The sequence below is a fragment of the Oreochromis niloticus genome, linkage group LG12 (genome assembly GCF_001858045.2).
Source record: "Oreochromis niloticus isolate F11D_XX linkage group LG12, O_niloticus_UMD_NMBU, whole genome shotgun sequence".
NCBI lineage: Eukaryota > Metazoa > Chordata > Actinopteri > Cichliformes > Cichlidae > Oreochromis > Oreochromis niloticus.
Window position 1 is genome coordinate 11,450,157 of NC_031977.2, and position 18,154 is coordinate 11,468,310.

General features: G+C 41.1%; 1 protein-coding gene across 9 annotated transcripts in view; it reads right to left on the bottom strand.

The window, feature by feature from the left end:
- Positions 1–2,283: 2,283 nt before the first annotated feature.
- pbx3b (pre-B-cell leukemia homeobox 3b) overlaps positions 2,284–18,154 on the bottom strand; it is a 56,752-nt gene continuing 40,881 nt past the window's right edge. For 2 of the 9 annotated variants that reach the window (XM_005473107.4, XM_005473108.4), the window contains exons 3-11: positions 14,764–15,005; positions 13,655–13,845; positions 12,506–12,641; positions 11,649–11,678; positions 7,842–8,007; positions 7,176–7,253; positions 6,636–6,748; positions 5,651–5,740; positions 2,284–4,061 (exon numbers count right to left, since the gene is read on the bottom strand). In XM_005473107.4, the coding sequence (XP_005473164.1) occupies positions 3,969–4,061; positions 5,651–5,740; positions 6,636–6,748; positions 7,176–7,253; positions 7,842–8,007; positions 11,649–11,678; positions 12,506–12,641; positions 13,655–13,845; positions 14,764–15,005 (1,139 nt within the window). In that variant the 3' untranslated portion in view covers positions 2,284–3,968. The remainder of the gene's footprint in view (positions 4,062–5,650; positions 5,741–6,635; positions 6,749–7,175; positions 7,254–7,841; positions 8,008–11,648; positions 11,679–12,505; positions 12,642–13,654; positions 13,846–14,763; positions 15,006–18,154) is intronic. The other 7 variants (XM_005473109.4, XM_005473110.4, XM_005473111.4 and 4 more) reach the window with 5 other exon arrangements.

The window sequence follows — 18,154 nt, forward strand, 5'->3', positions numbered from 1 at the left end:
TTGAAAAACAGATGTTCAAAGAGACACACGACTATTCTAATTTGCACTCTTCAGTCACTGTTAGGCAAAGGAGAATTGTTACGCTCACATAGACATATACACTTCTCAGTATGATGATTTAGTAAAACACGGCTTTAATAGTCAAAAGAGAGATTTTATAATTGTGGATAAATGCAAAAAATTGAAATGTCCTTATGATTACATCACCATGATAGTGTCATAAAGCACTGATTAAAACTAAAAAAGCTAAAACAACAGAATATAAGTAAGATTCTCACAAGAAGTAATACAAGAACTGAAGCCAGTCTTTCAGAGGACTTTAATTTTTTTGTCTTTGTTTTTGCCACACTGCTGAACCTATTAAACAATATAATGGCTGTAAGCTTCTTCCTCTTAAAATCTCTTCATTGGGTATTGGTATCATTTGCACTTGACACCACAGATGCTTTTAGATTTGAATGCTTTTGGAGTTTAACTGTTGATAATATTTTTTTAATAGGATTTCCAAATTTATCTAAAATGCATAGACTATTGTTTATTAACTCACATTATCTTACACAGTGCTGTTCTTTCTGGAACAGTCTTCAAATACAAATTCAGAAGATTTACATATACTTTCTGTTTTTCTATCATATTGCTGCAATCTTTGATCGGCGATCAAAGCACCAACGTACACTTGTAATTATTCTCTGAAATCAGAAAGCATTGATTCCAGCATTATAGTGTTAATTGTTGATTGGACTAAAGGTTAACAACATAATGCTGCTTATGTTTTAGGGCGTTTGTGTGTACATTTGAATATCAAGTCACGCTGAAGAGAGGAACAATACGTTTGGCAGCTCATAAATTTCAGTTTGAACTTCCTACCAATTAAACTGAGCAATAGTGTGATGCAATTACATTTTTTTTTACATTTTAATATTAACAATCACTCTGTTGAAATACAGTATAACATGGGTCCGTGAACCAAGCATTGCAAGGCATAAATCATAACGTGACAAAATTACATTTTATATTTAATCTAATATGAACTCTACCTTAATAATACAAATGATATCTTTCTCTAATTTAATTGGCGCTAGCTTGGTGCATATTGCTAATATAATTCAGGATTTCCATATTTAATGATGCATGCCTTTCATGGTGAGTTTTACTTAGAAAATGTCGTCTTTAATGAACCTTAGAAAAACCTCTAATAGGCATAATCTTAGAAAATGTAACTTCTTTATTTAAAAGGTTCTGAGAGCAATTTTGCTGAGTGCAGTACTTAAAATGTAATAGTTGAAGAATTGAGGAAGCAAATGCATTTGTAAAGCTAGAATAAGCAAATAGATTGCACTCTGAATGGCTGAGTAACACTGAACTGACCTCTGCATGCTTTCATGGATCCTTAGAGTGGATCAGAAAAGGATCATATGTAAAAAAGGGCAAAACTGGGATTTTAATTTCATCTTCTAAGAAAATATGTGTGCATGTGCACAGAAATCTGTGACATGGGTGTGTAGTAGTAGGACAAAGGCACGGTTTGCAGAGAAAGGTGTTCAGTGTTTTTGCCTGGATGACTGGACAAATATGTTCTCCTAGAAATTGCCTGTGCATTGCACTTGAATCACGCTTGTGCTGTTACTTCTTTTTTTTTACTGTGTATATCAAAGAAAAAAACCAAACTTGTACATGTGCTTTGAACTTGCTGCTTGCTGGGGATGCTGGGAGTATTTCTTGCAGCACTTTGCTGAAAATCTAGAGGGATCCATGACTGACAGGGACAAACTCTGGACACGAGCTTAGTAGAAAGACAAGAATGAAGAACTATGCTAAGAAAATGAGAATAAATGGATGTCAATTTCCATGTGGAATTGGTAACCAATGATCCATTAAGCCAGCCTTTCCACAACAGACAGACAAAACAGCCTGAATTAGAAGTGCCTGACATTTCAGTTAATTGCACTTTGTCAGCTCTACAGTAGCTACAACCCAGGTCAAGTCCTCAGCGTCTACCCACAATATGTAAAGCTGGCAAATCCATACGTGATGAATAAATAACATGATTTTATCTTTAATTTGTATTTAATCTATCTAAAAACTAAACAGGAAATGTGTTTAAAAAATGAGAAGAAATGGCTTTTAATGACTCTGAAGTTCCGATTAATGAGCAGGAGCAGTCAGCTACCATTAAATTGCATCCCTCGTTGAGAGTTTACAGAGATGGAGAAGCGAGCCGAGGTTCTACTTACCAGACAAGCGTTAAGGGAAAAACTAAAGAAAACAAACACACCCCCTTGCTGTCATGAAAGCAAAAGGTTTATTCATGTTTGAAATTACACAACTACCACAAGGAAGACTTTTCAGTCCAGGGTGTAGTCTGGTTAGAAAGTAACACTAAACATCTTTAATACATTAGAATCACTGCCACAAATCATTTGTCATGACTTTTCAGTTTCAGAATCACATACAATAGAAAAAAGAGAAAAGAAGTCTTGAACCCTGTTGAACAGAGCTGGAAATGTACAGTTCTGAATACTGAAACCTCTATGCATTACAGTTTTTATAGTGATTTTTTTGTCTTTTTTCTCCGCATGATTTAGTAACAAGATGAGCAACATTCAAAATGTTCTTTTTTTTTTCTCCCTTCATTATTTACAACAGTTTTAACTGTTTGGTGTTAATTTATCAACAATATTCGCCACACGTCCCCACCCCTCCCGCGCGCCCACACCCCCCAGCCGTATAAGCCACAGAGCAACAACATCTTCAGCCACCCAACCCCACCCCCTCCCATCCCCTCCCCGTCTATTTTCCATGGTATTAATATTGTTATTTCATTGTTTTGTTTTGTTTTTATTTGTTATTTTAAGTTGCACAGCTGCAACATCATTTTATTAAAAGATTAAAATATACATTAGATTACATAGAGAATGAAGAGTTTACAGTGTTACAAGATGTAATCAAAATAACTACATAAAAACATTAAATAAGGGCCAAAGAAACTGTGGTGGTGATATGGTTTAGAGGTAGTAGGTGAGCGCTCTAAGCTACAGAAATGTTGGAAATTATTGGTTTCTATGAATGAGGTAATAAAGCTGGGTATTGATTGGTGGGGTGTATAATTACTCTTAAGCTATATTATGTACAACTTTTCCTGTGTAATGGGGGCCTGCTCCTGTGTGCCATGTTGTAATGATCTACTGTTCGTGTGTGTGTGTGTGTGTGTGTGTGTGTGTGCTGTCGAGGGGGGCTTCCATAAGCAGTACAAAGAAAAAAGGTTTACATATGTACATACTAAACATCAAATTATAAAATATGCAGTGGTGTCATGTTATAGTCAAGCAATCAATTATGCTTCTTTATGTTCCAGAGTTTGAATAGTCATTTCCTTGTACTAATGTATACAGCTGTAAGGCAAAAATAAATCTTGAAAGTAACTACAAAGCTGCCATTGAGCTGTCAACAACAGCATTGTTGAGTTGCCGGACAAGACTGCGAGCACATTACAGTCAAAGAAACAGCTGCTTTAATCTCTATGTTGTAAGGACTCAATTATCAAAATGGAGAGCGGCAATTAAATCAAGAATCGAACAAATGGGCCTTTAAGGTGTCATAAAATGTCACGGACAACACACAAGTGTCATCCCGTACTTTTGAGTGGAGATAATTATCCTGAAAGTTTACTGTTATTTTTGTTTGGAAATGTGCATGTGTTTACCTCTACAGTGAACCAACAAATTAAAAAGAAGAAAAGAAGCATGGCGTGTACACTTGATTGATTTATGAAGAAAGAACAAAACAGCTACCGGGAAACACTTGGTGTTCATAATGGAGGATGGAATTTCAATGCGTGCGACACGGTCGTGATGAATTTTAAGATACGTGAAAACCAATCTGCTGTGAAAGTTTAGTTTTCAATATCCTCTTCAGGTGGTCAGCCATTTAAAAAGTCCTGCTAGAGGCGAAGATGCATTAATAGCGGATCAATTCGAGGTATCGGAGTGCACACTTCCGGGTCCTTCTGTTGGAGATATTACAGAAGATGGAGTCGTTGCATCTTGCCATCCCCCATTAGCCTTGGACACAAATGGAAAAGGTTGAGATTACAATCAAACACTCAATGCAATACGAACCTGGTAAATTCTAGACACTCCAAAAACAGAATATGTAGATCTATAGACTGATTGCCCTAATGTGTCAGTTGATATTAAAGTGTTGCAGACGCAGTTAGTCTAGTCTCTGCGTTACAGTAGCATCAGCAAAGAGACTCTCAAAAACAAATTTGTCCTGTGTCCCGACCAATGGGAGCGATCCCTGAAATCAGTGTCTAAGCAGATTTCAGCAGCGACCGACAGCTTGTCGCTACATATTCTCCTGTCAGTCAAGAAGAGGGAGGGCTCGGGCTGGGTGAGGTGGGGAGAGCTGAGTGAAAGTGACAGGGCAGGGCCTCTCCAAGAGAGCCAGTCTTAGCCAGCCTGACTTTGCTTTGCTCCAGGCGTGACCTAGCCTTTACTGGATCCCTCTACGTCACCACCAACACAGCTAAAGGTCTATGTGAATATATCAATAGTGCATTTTCTGGGCTATGGCTAAAAACAGCTGCTTTTCCACAGCTTTCCGTTCAGAATATGTTTTTTACTCTATTACTCTTTGTGCTCCGATCCTCTCTTTTCATGTGTTAAGGTTATTCGACTATTAATATTTTAGTAGGGATCACACTGAGGTCTGCTGAGCCAGTAGGCACAGGTCTACACTGCACATGGAAGTGAGAAACCTTGTGAGAAAGTGAAAAACACTTGATCCTACAAGGAGTTGACATGTCTAAAGAGCTTATAGCAACAAGGCTACAGCAAAGCCAAAATGACACCAACAGCACAGAATTGCTGGCAACAGCCGCCACCGTTTGTTTATATTTAAAAGAAAGAAAAAGATTTTTAATAAACTAATTTAATACCTTGTTTTCATGCTTAACTCTTACATACTATTAAGACTGTGAATATCTGTGCATTTCACCCAACAGGCATGCTAACACAAAGAGAGCAAATGCTGCAGTGTTGATACAGTGCCGAGAGAACGAGCTGTCTCCTCCTATTTCTCTCTCTTTCTCTCCCTCACTCTCCATCCTCCCTCATCAACGAAATTAATCTTTACTCTGATAGCTTCAGATTATGTGCTGCTTTACAAAAAGGCGCCGTATCAAACCTCATCAGGGAAGAAGAAATTCATGTCTGGAAAAAGGCTGCGGGCGATCACGTGATCATATTTTATCATGAAGATAAGTCTACGGAAAATTCTGTGAAGCATTTCAAAGCAGCTGAAACGCAACAGATAGGGCGTGTTTTTTCTCCCCCTCCAAATCTCATTCTTGGTTTGAGTCAAACAAAGTATTAAAAGCCGTTTATTAAAGTAAATCTGATTTTATTCACCTGCTGTGTAGCGTATTTTTTATTAAAAGCAGCTTTTATTTAGATCAGGTGACACAGTGATGTGACACACTGGCTAATATTTTATTGTGCAGGTTGTAAAGCAATGTAATGCACCGTAATTTCATTAAATAAAATTAAAGGATAACCATGCAGCACTTTTATTGGAAAAAAAAAGTATCAATGAATTTCACACTTCCTTTGCCTCGACAAGCGTGTAAGCCAATAAAACCTTCACTTACATTTAGGCCATGTGGACTATACATCGCGTTTCCCCCCAGAGCATCATTGTATCCTGCCGTCTGACTGATAACATGGCGCAGGGTATCCACCTGAAGGGACAGACAAGGTGGACAAGCTGGTCAGCCGAGTGTCTCGCAGAGTTCCAACACTAACTGTAAACATGCTTAGTAAAGCAAAAGATACTAACTGAAGTGAAATTAACAAAAAGGGACTTCTGAGACAGCAAATGTACTAACCAGAAAAAACACGGCAAAAAGATTTTCAAAATAAATGTAAAAACAAAGGATAGTGATGTTACGAGCATGCTCAGGTATACTACTTCATCTAAAGCAGTTGTGGATTGATACCAAATAAAAGCATAAGTAAAAGTAATGGAACACATAGACTTTAATAAAATCTTAAATTAGCTTTGATTTTTCTTTACCTTTATTATGAATGAGCATATATTTTTTTCTGGTGTGGTAGTGAGTGTGTGTGCAGTGTGTCGGCTGTGTAGCTGCGTTAAACTCACAAAATGGAAGACATCAACAACAAACAATAACAAGATGAGACAGGAAGATAGCGATACAGAAGTACAGAAAAAAGGGGATAACATCGTACCAAAAAACCCAAATACCAACCCAAGAGCTCAAGTCAAAGCCAAATGCATTCAGACAATGTTTTGAATAGTAACCAGGAAACTGCTTTGCGGCATGATTGCAGTGGGGTGGGATCATATTTTGGCGGCCAAAGCATTCCATCCAAAGCGAAATAGTCAGTAAACACTTCAGTCAATGGGATGTTATTGGAGGCCTCGCTTGGTAATTTGAACTGCCCGTGGATTGGGCAGCATGTTTTTCTTATTTATGTTTTTTGGATTTTTTTTGTCTTTTTTTAGGTTTGTTGTGCTTTTTAGACTGCACTGTGGATGGCTCAGTACACAGGCAAGACAAGGACAGCTCTCTGCACTAGTCGTCAGGAACTGTCCCTGATTGTTGCTCCTACCTGTGACTGTACATTGGCTCCGACTTGTGCCCCTTGGTAAGAATCCCCATTCAGACTCTGCATGCTCAAGAACATGTCCCCAGAGTTTGGGAGGTTAAAAGAACCTGAAGAACCTGGAAAGGGAAGATGTAAGTAGCTGAATACATGAGAGGGCTATAAAGGGAAAGCACAGGCACACACACAGACACGCACGCACGCACACACATTTATCTGTAAAAAACACACCCAGCTCAAGCAGACAAACACACAGAAGAAAGACTCCCATAAAGCAGGCAACTACAGGGGTGACGGAAGAAAAGGCAAGGAACCAAAACAGAGGAGGAGGAGGATGATGTGCAGAAGAACTGAAGATCTTTTTTTACGAATGCAGTGAGCACAAATTAAATGAAAATCACATGACAACAAGGGGACCGATTCTATATGTGGTTGGTCGCTTAAGCTCCCAATTGTTCCACATCACCTACTTCCAGTCTAAATTAGCAGGGAGGTATCACATGGTAAATGACAAGGACAATAAGAAGCTTATGAAAAGACCAGTACCAGTAAACATGTTGCTTAAAAGAGTGTTTTTGCTCTCTGCAGAATCCAGCTGAAACTCTTCATCTTTCATCTGGAATCCTGGGTGCAAGAAAAAGGGACCACTTCATAAGCTTACCACATCCCGACGAAGCTCAAGCTAGTCCAAACTCAGCATTACATTACTCATCAAACTCGACTAAACATGCCCTTTCAGGCTCTTTGCTTTTATCTCTATTTTTATTCAGCATCAACTGCACATAACACCATTTTGATACTACTACTGCAGGTAAACTGCTCCCAGCAATTATGTTTCACTTTTTTGCAAAATGCCTTTACCATTCAGTGGGAATACATACCATTACATTAGAAATGACAAGAAGTTGACAGAAAGTCAAGGGAAAACAAATCCCATGGCATTATTTTGAATTTTTTTTTTCTTATTTTGCCAAAAATACATGTGTTCTCGGTTCACAAGTCAGGAACGCTCTCTTTATGCATGAGTTTGCTTGGCATCAACTGTCTTATAGACAGGAGACACTGTGATCCCCAAGCTGGGAGCAGAGCCTGTCACTCTAGCCTGTGTGAATGGTGCATGAGAGAGTGAGGCAGGCAGGCAGCAGGTTAAGGACTGAGGTAGAAGGTAGATCTTTTTGTTTGTTTTATTTGTCTATATGCAGGAATGCCTACCGGAGTTAGGTGTGGTAGGGGAGTTGGCCTGGCTGTTCTGCACTGCAGCGGCTGCAGCGTGTGCCGCATTTACAGCAGTCTTGGCGGCATACAGGTTGGCTTCTTCCTGAAACTTGCCGATATTTTTCTTGTACCGGATCCTTTTGTTGCCAAACCAGTTGGATACCTGCGTGGGAGAGCAGAAGGAGGAGGAGCAGAGGAGTCAGATGTCAAGCAGGCACAGCACCATGCACTGAGCAGTGCGATTGTTTCAAGATGTCATGTTTGGGTCCATCAAGTACCCAATTCCCAGCCCCTGCGCTAATGTCCGCCGGGTACACAAGCTAATTAAGCCGTAATCAGGAGCCACTTGTGTCTTCTCATGGATGGGAGCATGACATGCTCTCAGATCTGTCTCCTGACAAAACTAAAACACAAGGGGCTCCTATTGCACAGACACTGAAGTCGGTACATATTTCTCATATGAGGACTGGCTGTTAAGGATACAAATTTTGACATTTCCCTCAGTGAAACATATGAATGTTCATATTTTATCCTCCACAGAATTCTCACTGTTTCCAGACGAGTGGGTCCAGGTGACTGACATTTTATAGAAATACAGTTACTTAACATATTGTAATAATTCATCATCTGAAGAGTACGTCCAATTTAGCATAACCACTGGAAAGCATTACACAGTTTTCTGGGATTACTGGGTTTGGGTTGCTTTATTTTGGAAGATCATAAAACACTAAGGCAGTGAAACATTTGTGCACGCTCAGTGATTTAGAGCGCCGTAGACATGAGAAGCAGTACAGAGATTATTGGGGCAGGCCTAGAGCTCTTAAGGCTTGAGAAAGACTCGAGATCAAACATGCACTAGAATCTGGGTACGTTCAGATTTAGAGCAGTCGGATATGTTAATTTTGTTGGACCGAAACGATGCCATTCAACATCACACACTGAAAAGTTGTATGGTGTGAACCTTATGTGTGAATGCTGGCTCTGCAATAACAGTGGAATAATAATGAGATGATGCTTGTTTTTAATGGTCCTATAAATTAGAGTGTCTTGTCGCTGTGCTGCAGCCCCCCTCTCAGGCCCTGCAGCCCACGGCTGGACCAGCCAAAGAGCAGCTGCCCCTAATGACGCTTTATTTAATTTCCACCCATGTGCTTAAATTTTAATATCCCCAGCAGCCCGCCGATGCTGTGGCGTAAAAACTGACTGGATTTGCAGGACATCAGATCATTTCTATCCTCCACGTCTCTGTGCTCTAAATCTTTAATATCTAGGCAATTAAAATTAATGACCATTCAGGCGAGGCCCACTGTTGGCAGGGTTTCCTTGACATCAATTGTTTGATGGGTTTACCTAGAGGTTAAACTAACAAGCAAGGCTTAATTGGAAGCAATGAAAGCCCTGGCCATCATCCTTTTTACTTAACCTGCTTAGAGTGGATTGTAGAGCCTAAGACGATGCAATATTGTTGCTCTTTTGGACAGCTCGCAACGTGCCCACAAACCCCTGAAAAATCATATAAAATGTTTTGTAAAGCTCATCAGTCTGTTTAATTTAACAAAATGTTCATAAAAACAGTGCATTAAACAGATCTGCATTTATTAAAATGTCAGTTGTGGCCAGTTGTGGTGTTTGCACGTTCAGACCTATTTTTATCATTAAATTTGACTTAATGGATACAGACTATACACTAGTTTACTTTCATCGCATATTACTTTCATCAGAAAGGAGGCAAATCCTGCAATAAAATATGACTGATTATTTCATAAAATTAATAGATTTTTTTTTGAGTGTGTTATGACTGTAGTGCACACATTTATTGTGTTACAAGCCTCAGCAGTCTGGACAGACTCAGCCGCGGTGGCGTCACATCTTGTGGATGTTATACCACCCTTCTTTATTCTGCACACACATTTCTCTCCTGCCCGATGAACTCTGGCTTTAGTGATTCTCGGGTTCAGCTAAAATATTGAATAGATGCACAGCACCGCAAGGTGTGTGCAGCACAACCCAATCTACAGAACTAATTTCCTTTTATCTCGTAGCAGACCATGCATTCAATTGACTCCTATGTTTGGTAAGAATTACCTGACACCACCCGCACTCAAAGGCAGCGATTGTGTCATGACAATGCAGACTTCCTGTGCAAAGCTATGATACCACTGGCTTCATTGTTGCACACTGTAGTTAAGAGTTTGGACTATTTCATTGTGTCTCAGATAAATACTGCTTACTGATCAATATATGACCAATGCATGAGCCAAAAGTAAACTTGCAATGCCCTACTGTAAGATCAAATACAAAAAATAAAGCATTCGCTGCTTTGAAATTATTACTTTTTTTAAATAGCTGAAATATTGGACAGGCTGTCATACATTTTGCATTATAACAGATTGAACATATTAACCCTGTGGTGGAATCAGGTTTAACAGTTAACCAGTGTTATATTGACACATATTACATCAAAGGTGGCCTCTGAAGCATCCACACACCTCAACACAAACTACATCCATCATATCCCATGCCCTTAGCCCTTACTGCAATGCACATGCAAATTAAATAATAATAATAATAAAAAAAATTAAATGAATAAAAAAGGAAATAAGACCTGGTCTCGCACTAGGTAATGTTACCACCTTAAGTACATCATTGTGCATCAGTTATGTGCTCAAGCAGAAATCGGACATGAAACAGACATCTGCAATTTTGTTAACTCAAGGGTATTTTAAGGGCATTAAAAGTAATAATAGAAAGGAAATGTGGCGTTTGGACTGCTGGAATCTGAGTGAGCGCTTGACTTGAAGATGACTTCATTTTCAATGATCCCTGTTAAAATGATGCAGGGTGTTTCATCAGCAAAGATGTATTGAGCAAAGCTGCAAAGCTATATTGGCATACCATTCACAACTGATGGTGTTTAGTTAATGAACTACTTGTGCAATCGAGAAAGCACCAAAAAAGGGGGGGGGGGTTACTTAGTCCAGCCTGCAGTGTGACCACAGTAAGCCATATATGAAAGGCTGGGCCACAGTGAGGGATAACATACTTATAGTGAACCCAGCATTATGTCAAGCCTCTCACTCTGTTACCCTCCTAAAATGAGCCAAAGCACTAAGAATAAGTCAATAATGATGTCTGCCATGGCCTCCGCTTATCGAGGAGTACACCACTAATGGGGCCCGGGATGAGTTCAGGTGAATTTTTAAAAGCCCTCTAATTTCTGCAAAGACTTATTTGTTCTCATGGGAACTGGTTCCGCGGACTGCTTTGGGAGACACTCAGACAGCGATGCCCATTTCTTTAACTGCTGTAAATCACACAGTGATCATGAGGTGGGAGGGATATAAATAAACTCTGAGTGCAATTTTTTTTGGAAGGGGGGGGGTTCAAGATTTAAAAAGACCACACAATTATTCAATCTTCTACAAGAAAACAAAACAACAATCAAATCAAATCAAAAGAAAACAAATAAATCATGTCATAAACCATAGCCAGAAAGTAAAAATTACATGTGACACATTTGTACACACATAGTATGGTGATAATATGGGTGTAGTGTAAGGATGTCAAACATTAAAAATAGGCTGCAATCTCTTGTTAAAAGTGGGATGTAAATGCTGATATAGCTTAGCCACTCTTTTTTTAATGTAAATTCAAACTTTAAATTTGATATTATAGCATTAGCATGGATCCAATAGTGTAAGAGAGGGAGGGTCTGTGCAGTGGACAACTGTGAGGCCATTACATACATGAACAAAGGAGGTACAAAAAAATGAAAACAGTGGATCAGGAGAAGTTATGACATACCTGTGATACTGTGATGGTGCTTCCCACCCCCTGAAGGCAAAAAAGAATGGGCTTTTACAGTATCTGACTCTTCATGACTACACTCAATATACCCCTCATCACCCCCTCCCCACACAGACAAAACACTGCAGATTATTGTATAGATTCATGTTTCTCTGATATTGTGTCTCAAGAGGACAACCATAGAACAATGGAGAATAAAAAAATCTAGATAGTAGTCACAATCATAGCAAAGGGGGGAGGAAAAAAAAGAGAAGACAGGGTAATAATACTTTGGATGTGGGGGTTAGGTGTGAGAGATATTGCCTTCAGGTTTACCCAATGAGGAGGCTATGATAGATATCGAATTGGAAAGTTGACTTTTTAAGTGTGAAATATAACAGAATTAGCAGACTCCTGCAAGGTCACTTGAAGAGCAAACATATGAGTAAATACCCAGGATCATCCAGTGTTTTTGAAGCACCGGAGTGACCGCTTTTCTTAAAGTAATGGATGATGCCTTTTTTTTTTTTTCCCATATGACCTGAGCGACTGACCAGGCAAGAGAGAGAGAGAGAGCGCACATGGTGGATGGGAATGAGGGGGAAAAATGGCAGGGGACCCAGCGTTGGGGCGACTAAGGAAGGACAGCATAGTGCTTTGATTGAGGCTAAGATGATACAGGCCTCCCTTCCCTGTGGCCCTGCTCTGACTGACTGGGACCAGCCTTGACTGAAGGATCATTAGGAAGTCACAATGTCAAGGTTAGCAAAGGACATTGCGCCTTGGTGGTGCGACCTACGGTAACTATCCCTCAAGGCTTTTAGCCTTTCCCACCTTGATTACCCACCAGCTACTGTTAGACGAGCACTACCCACCTGGGAAACTGTGATGCTGCACTTCTTGGCCAGCTCCTCTTTTGCCTCCTCGCTCGGATACGGGTTGCTGAGGTGCGAGTAGAAATATTCGTTCAAAATTTCTGTTGCCTGCTTGCTGAAGTTTCTCCTTTTCCGCCTGAGTGGGGAGCAAAACGAGAGAAACACCGAGCAAGCCTATTAGTGAGACCAGCATTAACTCATCCATTTGGATTGCACAAATTGCACAATCAATCTCACACATAAATGGTGAAAATAATGAGGAATGGGCTCTAAGGGCCCTCAGGAGCAGGATATCGTGTCCTGCTCCAAGAGCCTCATCAACACACAAAAAACTACAACCAATAAACTGACAAGCACACAGACACACACACACACACACACACATACCGTTGCAAAATACATACAATGTTTAATTTGGTGTGTTGGTCTCCAATCTCTAGTCCAAGCGTGTAATGTGTAGAGTTTAGTGCAGCGGATGGGTGGGCTTCATGATGGAGCGCAAAGCCCAGTCGGAGTGCATCTCGGTACATTATAGAAATCATGGCATGCACAGTTGAGCATTGTTCCTGAAGTGCCACAGCCCCAGGGATCTCCAGTAGAAACAAGCAAACTCTAACTAGATCTGGGTCCCCTTCCCTCCCAGGGCACTACTTATCATGTTGTTGAGCATTTGCTTATTTTGCCTTGTTTACTGCGCTTCACACAGGCAGTGGGCAGCAAATGTGCTTCCACTTGGCTTGTTTGGCCCAAACTTGTGCTTCTCTCCGCAGAGCTTCTACAATGCACCATACTGTTAGTGATTAGAGTAATCCACAACACCTGCTGATGACCACCCCTCCATCCATTACACATGACTCGGCCCCCATTTCATTTGGGTCCTAACTGCTCTCAGGTGTGAGGGCATGATTGTCTTGGAAATGGATAACGCATGGAACATGGGCATAATTAAAATCATGCATCTCTGCAGTGCTCACACTGTGTGCTGTGCCAGAAAAGTGGAAAGAAACTTCAGACCTGCACGCCGTCTAAAAATGACCTCGCCCACTGGATTTACTTATGTGGGTCACGCAGAAGCAATAAAAAAGTCGAAACTTTCTACCTACACACACGCGCGCACGCATTCGCACTAAGCACACGCGATCAACTGACCTGGCATCAAGGAATCTGGAGCGCAGGATCATGACAGCCTCACAGGTGCTCTGCTTCAGTTGCATCTGGATGGAACTGAACTTACGGTGGATGATTCCCACCATGCGCTCAATCTCTTTGGGAGAAATGGGCCGCGTACGAGACTGTTCCCTCAGCAGGTTCATCACGTGGGTAGTGAATTCGTTACATGCCTGCCAAGAGAAAGAGTGACAAAAACAACCAACGTGAGGTGGGGTTTTTGTTGTTTGTTTGTTTTAGAACTTTAAAAAGCTCCTGACTGATGTGTTAAAGTTATATCCATTTTTCATGTATTAAATGAGTTAATATGCACGCTGATAAAAGCTTCCACGGAGTGCAGTGTTTGCATATAACTGTGACATAATAGGTGAAGTCATCTCAGAATAAATGCAGATCTGCAATTTGGCCTGGCCTTAATGCACTGAAGTTAAGCAGCTTTTCGTTAACACGGTAGTTCATACATGATTAATTAGAATAACTCATTTACGTAGTGCACACTTTAGCTCATTACTCTGAGTAAAATTTGTTAAGTATTTACATTTAGATAATTAAAACCTGGAAACACCCTTAAGAAAGATGCATTTACTCCAGGCGAAGTGTTGCGTGCCCCCGCATACCCACCTCCTCTCTCGGAGAGAGCACAAAGTAAATTACTCTAATTTACCTCACTGGCTTGCTGAGGCATCACAGTTTCACCTTCTATTTTCACCCATAATGCCCGTGTTTAATGGCAGGCTCAAAGTGCTGGGTGAAAGAGCTGATCATACTTTCATTTAACACAGATGACTGGGGCACTCCTTTGGATCTCTATAATCAACTACAACACAGTGAATAATACGGCAATTTCGCTTTTTCCCGAGCCGCTTTTTTTCCCACATCCTCCTCTATCGTGCATATTCGCCACAGTTTGCAGTTGTGAAAGTACAACTCAGTGGCTTTTAAACATTTAAACACAAAGTGAAATTTGAAAGCTGGTAGTCACGTGGAATAATGCATAAAGAACATTTTGGAGGGTGTGTGCTATTTCCAATAAAATCTCATTCGGGAGGCATTTCTTGGGAGGATCTTAACCTTGGGGCTGTAAAGCTTACCTGTTCGTATTTCTCCAGCTCTGTGTGGTAAATCTGTCTGATCTGGGTGAGTTTGGCTCTGTAGTCGGAATGTTCGATTGAGTTGTCGGCTGCCCCGCCCGAGGCGGCGGCGGCGGCGGCTGCGGCGGCAGATCCGCCACCTTTCTCTGGTCCCGCTACTCCCTCTGCCAACAGCATATTGTCTAAACGCATGAGCTGAGGGTCTGGGGGGTCCTCCTCCTGAGCGCCACGGATGCTGAGACCTGCAGAGACACAGAAACAGGGACACGTTTCAGCAAATGCATTCAAGAGATGAATTAAGATGGGAAAATTAACATTATTAATAAGAGAATGAGTCAGAACAGCTGAAATCAGAAGCGTTGACTCTATATCGTTTGATACTGTGATGTTTCCCCGTCAGGTAGGAACTGAGCGCCTCCTGTGTATATGCTGTGTTCCTGTCGCCCATGTGTACGCCTGTTCTCTTTTATTTACACACTGCGCTGCACACTGTGTGTACGGGAAGGCTGACATGACAGCAACATCCATAAACTGACAAATGCTCAATGGTGAAGTGGCACTTCTACTCTGTGAAAGGATGCTAAACAGAAAACTATACCTTTAGTAAGTGTCTGTCTTTCACACAGTGAATGCTGGGAAATCCACAAAAGTAACTACTGTTTGACTCGCGTCTATTTCCTTGTGAGTTTTGAATCTTCAGTTAATTTAATTTAAGAGGAATCTAGGCCATTATAAGACTGAGCTATGAAATAATAATAAGGAAAAAATTGCGTTGTGAATTGCATGCAAAGCGCAAAGCCTGATTTCTGTGTTTGTTTTCAGATGGTGCTGTTTATTTCCTCTGGTCTGTCTCGCCAGGCTGTCAGCAGGTCGTAATCACACAGCAGATAGCGCGGGCTACGTGCACACCTGGATGCGCTGGCAGTGAAACCACAATGTCAGGCTTTTCAGAAAACAAACAAAAAAAAAAGCTCTCGCAGGTCAAAATTACACCAAAAACACGCTCGAGCAATCAAGTCTAGTAAGTGGATAAAAATGTGGCTCAATGGGCAGTAAATACTGAGTGGCTACTCAAACGTTATGATTACCAGAGTTGTTTCAATTCAATAATCCCTCCCGCAATTCAGGGATTTTCAAGAGCTCATTACAGCTTCATTAAGATATGGCTAGCCTTTGGATTCTAAATAAGAAGATTAGTGGCTCTATTGTGTCAGCCAGTAGGCATGCAATCAGAGAAGCCCTTTTTACCGTGCTTTGACCGACTGACCCTGCGAGCCGTCCACAAGAGTAAATACTAGAGAGAAAACACTCCCTTTCTTCTTAATATCTCTCTTATAAACACAATCGTAGGTTAAAAAAAGCCCACAGTGTAACCTCTTTTCTGATGTTTTCATCCCCGTTGGTGGTTTGTTCAACTGCAATGCCACTGAAAAACAAATTTTCCTCTATTTATAGGTCGGCTGGCTTTGAGTCTTTTAGGTGTAATGGTGTGAAAGGAGTGGATGAATGTGGCTATTTGTGCTGGAGACATTGAGATGCTGGACAAAGCTCCATCAGGCTTTGCAGAGCCAAGCCATCCATGTGGACAATATGCCGCTGCTCCACTAACCCTCATCCACATCACGCTGCATCTGCACAACTCCACCCAAAGCCATCATTCTGGACAGACTCGACTGTTTCCATTCCAGTTTGTGCTGCGTGAAACAAAACGGCACATGATTCAAATGTGACTGACCAGATGCCCGGCTCGGGATCTCAACATGCTCTAATAGCTGGTGGTTTGTCTGCCACGACGGTTCATATTTTCCCTAATTCAGTGTTTACACCCACTCTCTGAATCAACGCAAACTCAGCAGGCTGCACTTTTCTTTGTGCTGCGGGTGGTGGTAAGTAGGTAGCCACGTTTTTCATGTCAGGTATATTAAATATAACTCTGGGACGCGGCGTGCATTTCCACACCAAACCTAGTTGTCACTTTCACTCCACTCACTCCATATCCAGGGGAAATGCAGCTGAGGGAATTTACAGGGCTTTTCAGCTAAATGGGCATAAATCACTGGTTTCATTCAAACTAAATAATCTAAGGCCATAAAGAGCTACTTGTCTCTTACCATATATTACCACAAAGTTCCTGTGTGCAATACTGTGGCCATTCACGGCAAAGGAAAACAGAGCGAGGCATTAGAAAGTGACACGTAATCCTGTTAGTCCGCTGACATGTGGAGTGGCCGTGACATTTTTATCATACGTGTCCATTTCTATTTAGGAAATCAGCAGGATAAAAATGATTACTGCGCTGCTCCGAGAAGGAGACGGCCCTGCAGGAGTCCACCAGGGTGTATTTGTGCCACGCCGGCTCTGGCTGGTCATTCATAACACATGTTATGGGAGGGATAGTGAGTTCATCTCAACCACATAAATACTAAAAATTAAAGAAAGAATAAGAGCGAAACGCATATCTCTGCCTCGCTGTCTCTTTTCCGCGCACCTTTGTTGGAGGAGCTAAGCTCGGCGTCATCACACAACTTCCACAATATAAGCTCAGGCGAGATAATATCTTTAATTTGCTGTGTGGTTGACAAATCTGTATAGTAACTCGCAATTCCACAGTAACATTTTGCAATGCTGCTTTTCCTGCTCAAATCTTTATCCTGTTTTTGTCTGATGATATGGGTATTAAAACAAGTTTGGGCACCCGAGTTTAGCTTTAATCCACCTCCACAGTCAAAGTGGGATTAATCTCGGTGCGAGGGGAAAGTGCGGGAGTCATGTCATCTTGGTAAAGCCTCTAAGCAAAAGAAAAAAGGAAAAAGAAAAGAAGAAAAGGAATTTAAGAAAGAAAAATCCATATCTTCCAGTTATTACACGTGGGCTTGATGATGATGCTCGCTCACTTAATTACCAGGGCGCATTTCATGATATAAAAGGGAAAAAAAATGAGAAATTGTAATAATAATGTCACATGTCCTTAATCGGCCCCATTTGTCATTCAACAATACAGGTGGGGTAGCCGGGTAGAAAAAAAGAAGCACTTGCATATATGATTGTTCCTCATTTCTCTTCTGTGGCTGAGACAAAAGGAGACGCTGTGATTAATCCTTCCCTATCAGTTAGGGGTGGCTCTTCTTTTCACTTTTTACAGGTTTCACTGTCATTATCTGATCTGTGGATGTAACAAATTTGACAGATAAAGGCAATGCAGCCCTTTTCCCTCATACACTCTCCCCTGTTCACTGTTTATAATCATTTCCGGTTCGGGGCCGTTGTCTCGTCCATCATTCCCTGCTTGAAGCCCTGACAGCGATCTGAGCACTGCCTCGGGCTGCTCTCCTTTCCTCCCACCTCTTTTTCCCCCTTGTGCCCTCTTTTATTCTGTGGGCTTAGCTGACCT